The 12,386-nt window shown below is 53.0% G+C and overlaps 2 protein-coding genes across 2 annotated transcripts; one reads left to right on the top strand and one right to left on the bottom strand.

Annotated features, from left to right (window-relative positions):
• Positions 1-1,723: 1,723 nt before the first annotated feature.
• Positions 1,724-3,152, bottom strand: MRPL34 (mitochondrial ribosomal protein L34). The gene is made up of 2 exons (XM_010845623.1): positions 2,878-3,152; positions 1,724-2,668 (listed from the first exon to the last, which is right to left on the bottom strand). Exons 1-2 carry the CDS (start codon positions 2,949-2,951, stop codon positions 2,452-2,454), a joined length of 291 nt encoding a protein of 96 aa, XP_010843925.1. The 5' UTR covers positions 2,952-3,152; the 3' UTR covers positions 1,724-2,451.
• Positions 3,153-4,755: 1,603 nt separating this feature from the next.
• Positions 4,756-11,841, top strand: ABHD8 (abhydrolase domain containing 8). The gene is made up of 5 exons (XM_010845622.1): positions 4,756-4,958; positions 6,195-6,942; positions 9,116-9,286; positions 9,432-9,648; positions 11,143-11,841. Exons 2-5 carry the CDS (start codon positions 6,203-6,205, stop codon positions 11,311-11,313), a joined length of 1,299 nt encoding a protein of 432 aa, XP_010843924.1. The 5' UTR covers positions 4,756-4,958; positions 6,195-6,202; the 3' UTR covers positions 11,314-11,841.
• Positions 11,842-12,386: the final 545 nt, after the last annotated feature.

Here is a 12,386-nt window from a genome sequence, read left to right as displayed (position 1 = left end):
GAGATCAAGTTGCCAACATCCGCTGGATCATGGAAAAAGCAAGAGAGTTCCAGAAAAACATCTATTTCTGCTTTATTGACTATGCCAAAGCCTTTGACTGTGTGGATCACAATAAACTGTGGAGAATTCTGAAAGAGATGGGAATACCAGACCACCTGATCTGCCTCTTGAGAAATCTGTATGCAGGTCAGGAAGCAACAGTCAGAACTGGACATGGAACAACAGACTGGTTCCAAATAGGAAAAGGAGTTCGTCAAGGCTGTATATTGTCACCCTGCTTATTTAACCTATATGCAGAGTACATCATGAGAAACGCTGGACTGAAAGAAACACAAGCTGGAATCAAGATTGCCGGGAGAAATATCAATAACCTCAGATATGCAGATGACACCACCCTTATGGCAGAAAGTGAAGAGGAACTCAAAAGCCTCTTGATGAAAGTGGAGAGTGAAAAAGTTGGCTTAAAGCTCAACATTCAGAAAACGAAGATCATGGCATCTGGTCCCATCACTTCATGGGAAATAGATGGGTAAACAGTGTCAGACTTTATTTTTTGGGGCTCAAAAATCACTGCAGATGGTGACTGCAGCCATGAAATTAAAAGACACTTACTCCTTGGAAGGAAAGTTATGACCAACCTAGATAGCATATTCAAAAGCAGAGACATTACTTTGCCAACAAAGGTTCGTCTAGTCAAGGCTATGGTTTTTCTTGTGGTCATGTATGGATGTGAGAGTTGGACTGTGAAGAAGGCTGAGCGCTCGAGAATTGATGCCTTTGAACTGTGGTGTTGGAGAAGACTCTTGAGAGTCCCTTGGACTGCAAGGAGATCCAACCAGTCCATTCTGAAGATCAGCCCTGGGATTTCTTTGGAAGGAATGATGCTAAAGCTGAAACTCCAGTACTTTGGCCACCTCATGCGAAGAGTTGACTCATTGGAAAAGACTCTGATGCTGGGAGGGATTGGGGGCAGGAGGAGAAGGGGACGACAGAGGATGAGATGGCTGGATGGCATCACTGACTCGATGGATGTGAGTCTGGGTGAACTCCGGGAGTTGGTGATGGACAGGGAGGCCTGGTGTGCTGCGATTCATGGGGTCGCAAGGAGTCGGACACGACTGAGCGACTGAACTGAACTGAACTGAAACTTCCCCACTAGTCGTTTGACTATCTTTGAACTGACGGAATAGACTATCTCTGAAACACTTCCCATGGCTCCTCAGTAGCCCAAAGATCTAGTCCCGCCTCCTTGCCCCAAAATTCTGGGACTCTTCGGCCTCCTTCGTCCACCTTTTATCCTGACTCGTCCAGTCTCTCCTTTTGGACCACCTTCTCGAAGAAGCCTTGTCTTACTGCCTTCTTCCCAAGGCAAGGTCCAGTGCCTCCTCTGGGCTTCTACAATCCTCACGATCATCCTCCCAGCCCTGACTCCATGGTGAACTGAGTCCAAATTGCCTGGGTATGAAGAAGCCCCACAAAACCCCACCCCCAGCCTACAGCCTGGATACAAGGACTTTTTGAGGAAGTACTCAGTAAGTTACAGAATATTATTACTCCAACAACACGGAGAAGGAAATGACAACCCACTCCAGTATACTTGCCTGGAAAATCCCATGGACAGAGAAGCCTGGCAGGCTATAGTCCATGGGGTTGCAAAGAGTCTGACTCGACTTAACAACTAAACCACCACCAACAACATAGCAAAGAAGAAATGAGCATCTCATTTTAAGGATGAATCTACTTTATTTTTGGCCACGCCACCCAGCATACAGGATTGAACCTGCCCCCGTGCAGTTGGGAAAGTTAAGAATCTTAACCACTTGGACTACCAGAGAAGTCCCTTTTTACAGGAACCAAAAGACCCTCAGAGGGCTAAGGTCTTGCTCCAGATCACAGTGCCCATACCCAAGGGGCATGTGGAGAGTTCAAACCCCTTCCACCGCTCACAAGCCTTCCTAGAACTTGTGGGAATTATGACATTTTATAAGACAAGTGAAAATTTGAACATTTATTAGACTTTTAACAACATAAAGGAATTGTTGACTTTTTTAAGCTGAGAAAAGTTTTGTTAATATGTATTAATGGAACCTTATTTTGGAGAGGTGCATTCTGAAATATTTAGATCTGCCTCACAGGAGAGGGCAGGACGAATTGTGAATACAGCTATGTACGGGGTTACAAAAGTGTTCGCTGTACCATCTGTGGACTATTGCTCCAAAGTCTTCCTAATTCAAGAGCGTAAAAAGGCACTCTGGCAAGGTCTGACTTCCCATTCCCTCTTCGAGAAACCTAGAGAAGGATTCATGTCCGTCCCAGTAGTCCCTGCTCCCCAGTTCAGTTCAGTGGCTTAGTCGTGTCCGACTCTTTGCTCCCCAGCTCTCCACAAAAACAGCCGCAGACTAAGCGAGGGAAATGCTTTAATGGGGAGATCCAGCCGCCACGTCGCACTCCTCAATGGCTCAATGATTTTCGACCCTTGTGCATGCGGCGAAGAATGACCTGGACGCCGTTTGGCGTGCTCAAGCGCCGGATCCAACCATGCTTATTCTTGCGTTTGATGTTGCTTGGCTGATACTCGTTCCCGCGCGTCCTGCCCCTGGTCTGCTGAATGACGGGGAGTCTCCGGGTGTCGGGGAGCCCCAGCCAGGCCCGGGAACCCTGGAGCCACCTGCGGGAGCAGAGAGACGGAGAGAAAGGTCAGAGGGGGCGCTGTGTGACTTCCGCGTGGAGCTCAAAGCCGGGAGGGAGCCTGAAAGGAAAAGGTACTCGAGGAGTTCGCAGGGCACTGGAAGGTCATGCGACTGGTAAATACCTGGAGGCAGCCCTCGACGCCGCTCTTACTCCCAGATTTGAGAAGCTGTCCCCATGAAGACTCACCTGCCACCCAGCAGCCCCGCTGACCTACTGACGGGGCCCAACAGGCAACCGACCGATCCGACCGAGAAAGCCATGTTCAGCCGCAGCACGCCGTCAGTTTCCAGCTATTCCGCAGCCTATAAGCTCCGCAGCTGCGGAACGAGGGCTTCTGGGAAATGTAGTTTCTTCTACAGCGGAGCCCACATTTCCCTGGGCATTGTTGTAGTTCTACGTAGACGCAACGCACCTCTGGCGTGAGCGTCCTTGCCCTCAGGAGAGTGTAGTTCTTCTTCTGGACCAGCAGGCGGCAGGCGAACGGCGCCTTCTCCGCATGCGCTTGCCTACAAAACATTATTTCCCTGGGTCTGCTGGGAGTTGTAGTTTCTTCTCTGGCAGACCTGCAGAGGGTGCCCGGGGGCGACGGTGGCGCAGCTGGTGGCAGCCTCAGGAAACGGCTGGTTCAATCTCCCACCCCCAGAGGGAGCAAGGCAGATGGCGCACAGCTGGCTGGCAGCTTTCCTTTCGCCTCAGCCAAGTCTCCGCCCCTTGGCGGGGAGCCCAGGAGGTCTGAGATGGAGTTGGCTGGATGTCCTTGGGGTGGTCATTCAGTTTCTCAATCTGCAGAACTCAAGGATTGCAGGCTTGCCCTTGGTGGTGTCCCCGTTCAGTCTCTATTTTTCTAATACTCGTACCTGAGCTCTTTCCCTTCTTACGTACCCTCTATGGCGCCTTATTGCCCCAGGGAAAATATTTGACAGGCATTTGAAGCCTGCCTTCGACATACACACACACCCTCCCTCCTTTGCTTGGTGCTCTCCTGTTCATCTTTTAAAAATCCTCTTCAGATACTCTCCTTTCCCCGACTCCAGTCCCTCCCTCTGGTCCAACCCGCCCCCGCCCCGCAGCATCACCCACCTTGGGGAGGGGGCGGGGAATTTTTTTTCTGCATGAATAAAACTGTAGTCTCCCAGGAGCACCCTGAGTGGGCAAGAGTGGGTGGCTGGACCTAATCCAGCTCCGGCAGCAAATTCCAGGGGATAGGAGTGGGCAAGGGATGGTTAACCCCTTGTCATCTGAAGCCCATCCTACCTCCACCATCATTTAGCAAACCACTACAATACGACAGCAGTACAATAATAATGTCAATAACATATGGAGCACTTTCCTCGCTAAGAGTTTTAACACATGCGGGAGAGGGAATTAATTTCATAAAGAAATAAATGGAGTATCAGGGAAGGGACTTGCCCAAGGTCATATATCAGCAAACGGCAGAAGCTGAATTTGAATTGTGGGCTCTCTGGCTCCAGCTGGGACCAGAGTCACCAGTTAAATTGACTAACAGTTAAAATGGCCTATCTGTGAAACTAATTCCTAATAGCTCCAAGATACCTGTTTAATGGTTTAAAGAACAACTATTTGCAGGACTTGGAGTCACACAGCCGTAGTCCCAAGTCCCATCTCTGCTCCTCCAGCTTACTTTGTGACCTTGTGCCCTTTATGAGCCTGTTTCCTCGCCTTTTGCAATTTCCTTTGCAAATGGCAAAGATCTGCGATATTGTAGAAAGAAAAGGTGAGCTTAGAGAAAGGGGCATTGGGGCGACGTGTAGAGGAGACAGGCCAGTACGGAGGCTGGGGCTAGCCGAGGAAATCCTCTTTGCAGCGAGGAGGGCTCCGGTTGCTACCTCCCAGGGGCCCGGAAGTCCTCAGTTTCCGACCCCTTCTCGGCTTTGGACCAGGCCCAATCTCTCCTTCCACCTCCGTAAACCCCTGAGCTGGGCGGGGCCGTTGCCCCAAGAGCCCGCCCTAATCCCGGAGCTTCCGAGTCTGATTGGCAGTCTAACTAGGCCAGGTCACTACGCAGCTGCGATTGGCCGAGACGCCAGTCAGTCGGCTCACGGTCCCGCCCGGGGAGACACTTAAAGGGCCGGCTTGCTTGGAGGTAGCGGGATGTCCCCGTGCTGACCGCCCCGGGCCCGTGCCAGCCCGCTTAGACGTGCCCGGGCAGACCCCGCGCCACCATGTAAACGGCGCCTGCAGGCGGACGCTGGCTTCTCTGCCCGGGACCCCTCTGCCCTGCCCCGGGTCCCAGGGCCCTCGATGAGGTGAGCAGGGAGAGGACCGTGGGAAAGGGACATTGAGGCCCCTAGATCTTTCACTTTGGAGGGGGTGTCCACAAAGCCCGCCCTCGGGCTCTTAGAAAGCCGCGGTGCCCCAGTGGCCTCGATCCCGCCACAGGGCTGACGGGCACCCAGGAGCTGAGGGCCTGGCTCTGTGGAAGGGGGCTGGCATGGCGCATTTGCGCCCCCCTTCGCAATTCCGGGTTGGAACCCCGCCGGAGGCGGGGGGTGCGGCCTGTTCCCCCTCCACCAGCAAGTATGGGCTACCGCAGGCTGGAATTTCGGCGTTCATTATCCCCGCGGAGCCCAGGATGGAGACGGGGAAGGGTTGGTCCCATCATCAGGGCCTAAACAATGGGGGTGCGCTGCACGGGTATCCCCCTCGAGTTATGTAACTGCCTGCAGTTGCCATGGCCACGGCGGGGCGGGGGGGGGCCCAGGGAGCGGGAATGGAGGCCTGGAGGCCCCCAGCCAGGGCTCCATCCTCACCTCCACCACTGGAGGCTGTGTATCACATTCCCTAGAATCCAGGGTACTGACCAGTGGGGACATAGCAGCTTCTTTCCAGAGTGTCTGGGCCTCAGCTTGTTGGTCTGTGAAACAGACCCATTGCACCCATGATCTTAGGGAGCTGGGTAAGGCCTTCTGGAGCTCAGTCCTGAAACTCCTCTCCCAGGGACTTAACTTTAAGAAACCACGTTTAGAGGCCTGGGATGGGGGCTCATTGTTGGGATCTGCATATTTTTAAAGTATCTTTGGAGCCTTCAAGTTATGCTGGTTTAGTGAAAGTGAGTTAACAAAAGAGTGCATGAGTGAATGAATGGACAAATGAATGAACGGATTTAGGAAGGCATAAGTTATAAACCTGAGCTGGAGGGTCCTCAGGGATGGGTCACATTTGCCACAATGTCCCTTTCTCCAGGAAGCCCCCCAACCCCCAATTCTACCACCTTCCCCATGGATGCCTCTTGTTGTCAGCCATAGCCACAGCCTTCTCTTTGAGGTAGACTAGGCTGACCCACGGGGCTGGCTGACCACCACACAGGCACTGAACAGACAAAACATCTCAGTCCGTGCCTGGTTCTGACCACCCCTAAACTGGGGCCTAGACAGGGCCTCCCAGTGCAGCTCACCCACCCCAGGTATAGAGAGTGGGTAGTGTGGGCATGAAGGGCTTCCTATTCAGACAGCCTCTGACCTGGCTGTCACCCCCACTCACAGGACACACCATGCTGACCGGCGTGACCGATGGGATCTTTTGCTGCCTGCTGGGCGCGCCACCCAATGCAGTAGGGCCACTGGAGAGCGTGGAGTCCAGCGATGGCTACACATTTGTGGAGGTCAAACCTGGCCGTGTGCTGCGGGTAAAGCATGCGGGACCCGCTCCGGCCCCGACCCCACCTCCGCCACTGTCGGACGCCGCCCAGGGGGACCAGTCCGGCTTGGGCCCCTGCCAGCGCAGAATCACCGTGTACCGCAATGGGCGGTTACTGGTGGAGAACCTGGGCCGGGCACCACGAGCTGACCTCCTGCACGGGCAGAATGGCTCCGGGGAGCCACCAGCCGCCCTTGAGGTAGAGCTGGCGGACCCAGCGGGCAGCGATGGCCGCTCGGTCCCAGGCAGTGCTGGGAGCGGCAGTGGTGGCCGGCGGCGGCGAGCCCGACGCCCCAAGCGGACCATCCACATTGACTGTGAGAAGCGCATCACCAGCTGTAAGGGCGCCCAGGCTGACGTGGTGCTCTTTTTCATCCACGGTGTCGGCGGTTCCCTGGCCATCTGGAAGGAACAGCTGGACTTCTTTGTGCGTCTGGGCTACGAGGTGGTGGCGCCTGACCTGGCCGGCCACGGGGCCAGCTCAGCGCCCCAAGTGGCCGCTGCCTACACCTTCTATGCACTGGCGGAGGACATGCGTGCAATCTTCAAGCGCTATGCCAAGAAGCGCAACGTGCTCATTGGGCATTCCTATGGGTGAGCCAATGCTGCGGTGGGGATGAGGGTGAGGGGTGGGGACTGGCAGGAACCACACCCACTCGCAAAATATTGATTTCCCTTTTTGAAAAATCCCACTAACATCTACAACACATGGACTCCTGCCACAAATACTGTTGTTTCACATTGTTTTAAAGCAGTGTCTCCATCCCTGAACTAGCATGATGGTCTAGTGATGACTGTGACAATCAAAAATGCCTGTAGATAGTGCCAAGGTCCTCTGCTGGGCAGAATCACCCCTAGCTGAAAACCACTGTCTTCTATTAAATTCAAGAATTGCTCTGGAGACCCAAAGGGCTCTAAGCAAAGACTAATTGGAATCTCATAACTTTTGTTTACAAGGGTACAGTTTACTTTAATTCACTCTCCCTTAAGGGCTTCCCAGGTGGCATTAGTGGTAAAGAACCCTGGCTGCCAATGCAGGAGAGACTCAGGTTCAATCCCTGGCTTGGGAAGATCCCCTGGATGAGGGCATGGCAACCCACTCCAGTATTCTTGCCTGGAGAATCCTCCCAGACAGAGTAGCCTGGAGGGCTACAGTCCATAGAGGTGCAAAGAATCGGACATGACTGAAGTGACTTAATATGCATGTACTCTCCCTTAAAGGGGTGATAGATAATACCACCTGGGCATTTAGATGAGAGCCCACACCATGGAAGGCTCTGGGTCTTGGTGTCTGATCACTGCCAAGTGGTACCATTCTGTCCTTCACCTAGGATGAAAGGCAGGGTCTAATCAGCCAGCCAGGTTGAGAGCCATTGTTTTCGCGGTTGTAGTGCATGCAATTAGACAAGAAAAAGAAATGTTACATAAAAGAAAGGAAGGCCAGTAGCATAGCTCCTATTTGTTCATATGAAAACATACCCCAAAGCAGATGCTTACAATAATGACTCCTCCATTAAATGCACACCCATGTGTGGAAACCCCTGTGACCTCATAACAATCCTATGAGGTCAGCACAGTTTCTGTGTCACAGATGTGGAGATGATATGTCAGAGGGGTTAAGGAGTTTGCCCGAGGACACACAGTGAGTCACTGGCACAGTCAAGTCCATTTTGACTTCTGCTTGTATCCTGTTCCTCTTTTTAGCAGGAGTCGGCGAACTTTTTCTCAAAGGGCCAAAGAGTAAATACTTTAGGTTTGCAGGCCTTATGGTTGGTCTTTGTTGAAACTTCACAAGCCTACCAGTCTAGAAGGAGGATAACAGACATAATTGTAAACAAATTTACAATTGTTTGGGTGTGGCTTTGTTCCAGTAAATCTTTATTTATAAGCTATTGTACACATTTACAGAATTTTAAAGTGAAGTTTAACAACAGAAACAAGCAGCTAGCCCTCAGGCCGTCATTTGCCTAAACCCTGCTTTCAGGGTAATGAGAGGTACCTGCACCCTTCCACCTTGCATAAAGCAGGCAGATGAGACAAACCCAGAGGCCAATAAGAGAAGATCCTTAAAGGGAAGGTGAAGTGAAAATGAAAGTTGTTCAACTGTGTCCGACACTTAGTGACCCCATGGACTATATAGTCCATGGAATTCTCCAGGCCAGAATACTGGAGTGGGTAGCCTTTCCCTTCTCCAGGGGATCTTCCCAACTCAGGGATTGAACCCAGGTCTCCCGCATTGCAGGAGGATTCTTTACCAGCTGAGCCACAAGCAAAGCCCAAGAGTACTGGAGTGGGTAGCCTATCCTTCTCCAGCAGATCTTTCCAACCCAGGAATTAAACTGGGGTCTCCTGCATTGCAGGCAGATTTAAAGGGAAGGGATACACTGGAAACAGTGACATTCTCTGAGAAGCCAAAGGTTTTGTTTAATCAAATAGCTTTCCCAACACTTGACAATAAGTAATTCTTACCTCTTTGGGGGTTATGATGACTTTGAGGATCTGATAAAAGTTCTGTATTTGGATCCTTTCTCCAAAAGAAAAAAAAATCCACCTTCAACACACACACACACACACAGTCGCACAATTTCAGGGCATTTGGGTTGCCCCTCCCTTCCCTCACCCCCATTTGGTGCTCATGGACCCCACGGGAAGAATCTTGGCCATCAAGGACCTGCCTCTGGGTGAGGGGAGGGCATTCACCCTCTCGCTGCTTGTATCCTGCTGACCGCTGCCTTTCGACCCTCCCCCCCATCTGCCTGTGGGGCAGCGTCTCCTTCTGCACGTTCCTGGCGCACGAGTACCCAGACCTGGTGCACAAGGTGATCATGATCAACGGCGGCGGGCCCACGGCCCTGGAGCCCAGCCTCTGCTCTGTCTTCAACATGCCCACGTGCGTCCTGCACTGTTTGTCGCCCTGTCTGGCCTGGAGCTTCCTCAAGTGAGTGACCCGGCCCTGCCCCAACATCTCCCCAAGCTGGATGGGAGGGGAGGCTACATGGCTGGGGCTGGCATGCGGAGCACCGCTGGTGGCTGAGATGGCCTGAGGGCTCCAGCGGTGCTCCCCACCCACCCCCCACCCCCAGGGCCGGCTTTGCCCGCCAAGGGGCCAAAGAAAAGCAGCTGCTGAAGGAGGGCAACGCGTTCAACGTGTCTTCCTTTGTGCTTCGGGCCATGATGAGCGGCCAGTACTGGCCCGAGGGCGACGAGGTCTACCACGCTGAGCTCACCGTTCCGGTTTTGCTTGTCCATGGCATGCACGACAAGTTTGTGCCAGTGGAGGAAGACCAGCGCATGGCTGAGGTATGGCACCCCAGTCACCACACCCCTCAAATCCCCCCTGCACAGCGCAGGGGGACTCTGCTCTGTGCTCCAGCCCCAGGGGCATCAGAGCTTAGATTGAGGGTCAAAGGTGGAGTCCAGAAAGTGGGGCTGCCTGGGACAGGAGTTTGGATTATGTGCTGTCCCCTCTGCCTGCTAAAAGGCACCCTTCACCAGACCTCCCTAGCGGTCCAGTGGTTAGCACTTCACACTTCCACTGCAGGGGGCATGGGTTCGATCCTTCGTTGGGGAACTAGAATCCCACATGCCATGTGGTGTGGCCCAAAAGAAAAAAAAGGCACTCTTCACAGCTGGGATTTGTGATGGGCAACATAATCCTGCAAGAGAGTGAGTGGGAGTCTTTAGATCAGATTCCCCAGAAAGGGTCTTAGGATCCTTAGTGCTTAGAATAGCTCTGTACCATCGGTTCTTAACCAGGGATGATTCTGCCCCACAGGGGACACTTGAAAATGTCTGCAGACATGTCATGACCGTGGGCAAGGGAGGTGCTTCTGGAACCTGGTGGGTGGAGGCCAGGGATGCTCTTCAGTTACCTATAGGGAGCAAGACAGCCCCACTGCAGAAAATGACCCAATGCCAAGTGTCTATCCTGTGGAGATTGAGAAACCCGACCTTAGCATGAGAGACTGTCCGTCTGTCACTCTCAGTGAGTTCCCACTGAGATGACTTTGCTCCCTAGAGATATTTGGCAATGTCTGGTTTTATTTTAATTTTATTATTATTTTATTTTTGACCATGCCATGCAACTTGTGGGATATTAGTTCCCCAACCAGGGATTGAACCTGAGCCCTCAGTAGTGAGAATGCAGAGTCCTACCCACTGGACCACCAGGGAATTCCCTGGAGAGATTTTTGTCACACTGTGGTGGGGGAGTGGGATGCTGCAGCTGGCATCTAGTGGATTGAAGCTAGGGATGCTGTTCAACATCCTATAGTCCTCATCTCAGAGAATGATCCCGCCCCAAATGCCATGAGTGCCCAAGTTGAAAAATCCTGCTCTGGACATATTGTAGGCACTTAAGAAAGGCAAAATGAATGAATACTGAATTAGGCCCCAGCAGGGTGACAGGCCAAGCTTCATAGGCGGCGCTTGTGGTAAAGAACTTGCCTGCCAGGAGACTTAAGAGACACCAGTTCGATCCCTGGGTCAGGAAGATCCCCTGGAGGAGGGTATGGCAACCTGTTCCAGTATTCTTGCCTGGAGAATCCCATGAACAGAGGAGCCTGGCAGGCTATAGCCCATAGAGTAGCAGAGAGTCAGATAGGACTGAAGCGACTTAAAACGCATGGAGGGTGACAGACCATCCTCTAGCTCCCCCTTATATGGAAAAGAAGGAATATAGGGTAGATTGCAAGAAGGACTTCCTGATGCTGCAGGCCATACATAGATAGGGGTTGAGCGGCCCTGAGCTCCCGGGTCCTGGCTCTAGCCACTCTGAGCCCGCCTCCTCTGCAGATCCTGCTCCTGGCCTTCCTGAAGCTCATCGATGAAGGCAGTCACATGGTGATGCTGGAGTGTCCGGAGACCGTCAACACGCTGCTCCACGAATTCCTGCTCTGGGAGCCCGAGCCCTCGCCCAAGGCCCTGCCCGAGCCCCTGCCTGCGCCCCCAGAGGAAAAGAAGTAGCCACTGAGCTGGCCGGGTATCTCTTAGTGAGCCGAAGAACGGGAGGAAGAGTCCTGAACCGGCTTGGGTCCTGCAGCACGGACCAGGTGGGCGGGCCATTCGCTCCAGTGGGCGGGGTCAGGCCAGGGAGACGCCCCCTGGCCGGCTGGGCCGGACGATGCGGCATTCGTGGGAGCCAAGTGGACACACTTGGATTCTGCTAGTCCTGTGGGGCCCATCGGTGTTTACGGGGCCGCAGCAGTGACCCCCGCGGAGGGTGACCTTGTACAGAAGCCCCCTCCCCCACAATGCCAGGGCCGAGGCAGGCCACCACCCCGCTGTCTTCCGTGTCCGCCGTGCTTGATCCTAGGACCCACGAGCCCCACGGGGACTCTCGGGACCCCCGCCACAATGCCCGAGACCCCTGATCCCCCATTCCTTGGCGCTGGGAGCTATTGTTGCCCAAGTAGGGAGGGCTTGGGAGGGGGCTGGAGCCACCGAACCTGCACATCTCTTATTGTAACTCAATAAAAAGAAGTGACAATCTGAGCCTCCAGACTTGTGTTGGGTGACCACAGCATAGGGCCACCCTGAGCCTCAGTTTCCCCAAGTGTAGACTGAATTGACTCAAGTACCTCCCCTTCAGGGCTGACCCACAAAGACTTGAGGGTGTAGGTGGTCCAGGCTTGCTTTCCGAGTTCACCTCCCTTCTCAAAACACAGGGCCTGCTTGGGCAGCATTCCCGGAGCAGAAGACAGTCCCTGGAGAGGAGGAGAACCAACTGAGGTTGATGCTAAAGTTGAGATAAGGCTCAGTGGCCATTGCATCTGAATAGTGTAGCCATAATGGAGTGTCAGCTGTATGCAAAGCCCTATACTGAGTGCCTGATACCCATGGATTCATTGAATCCTCTTTACCTCACACCATACAGCAAGTTAGTACCTCTTTAGTGTCCCATTTCATCTTATAACTTGGTTTTGGGTTCCTTTTGTCACAAAGGCGATTTTTATTTTGAATCTATTTTTTGAATCCAGATTTCTCTGGATTTCTCTGCTCCATGGCCATCTATATTTTATTCTTTAAAAAAAAAAAAT

The sequence above is a fragment of the Bison bison genome, unplaced genomic scaffold (genome assembly GCF_000754665.1).
Source record: "Bison bison bison isolate TAMUID 2011002044 unplaced genomic scaffold, Bison_UMD1.0 scf7180017864221, whole genome shotgun sequence".
Lineage (NCBI taxonomy): Eukaryota > Metazoa > Chordata > Mammalia > Artiodactyla > Bovidae > Bison > Bison bison.
This window is presented reverse-complemented; position numbering and strand designations above follow the sequence as displayed.

Excerpts from the sequence above, each read along its gene's own strand:
- MRPL34 (XM_010845623.1), bottom strand. The coding sequence starts at position 2,951 with ATGGCTTTCTCGGTCGGATCGGTCGGTTGCCTGTTGGGCCCCGTCAGT. Across the intron at positions 2,669-2,877 it reads GCGGGGCTGCTGGGTGGCAG|GTGGCTCCAGGGTTCCCGGG; the intron begins GTGAGTCTTCAT and ends CTGCTCCCGCAG.
- ABHD8 (XM_010845622.1), top strand. The coding sequence starts at position 6,203 with ATGCTGACCGGCGTGACCGATGGGATCTTTTGCTGCCTGCTGGGCGCG. Across the intron at positions 9,287-9,431 it reads CTGGCCTGGAGCTTCCTCAA|GGCCGGCTTTGCCCGCCAAG; the intron begins GTGAGTGACCCG and ends CCCCACCCCCAG. Across the intron at positions 9,649-11,142 it reads AAGACCAGCGCATGGCTGAG|ATCCTGCTCCTGGCCTTCCT; the intron begins GTATGGCACCCC and ends CCTCCTCTGCAG.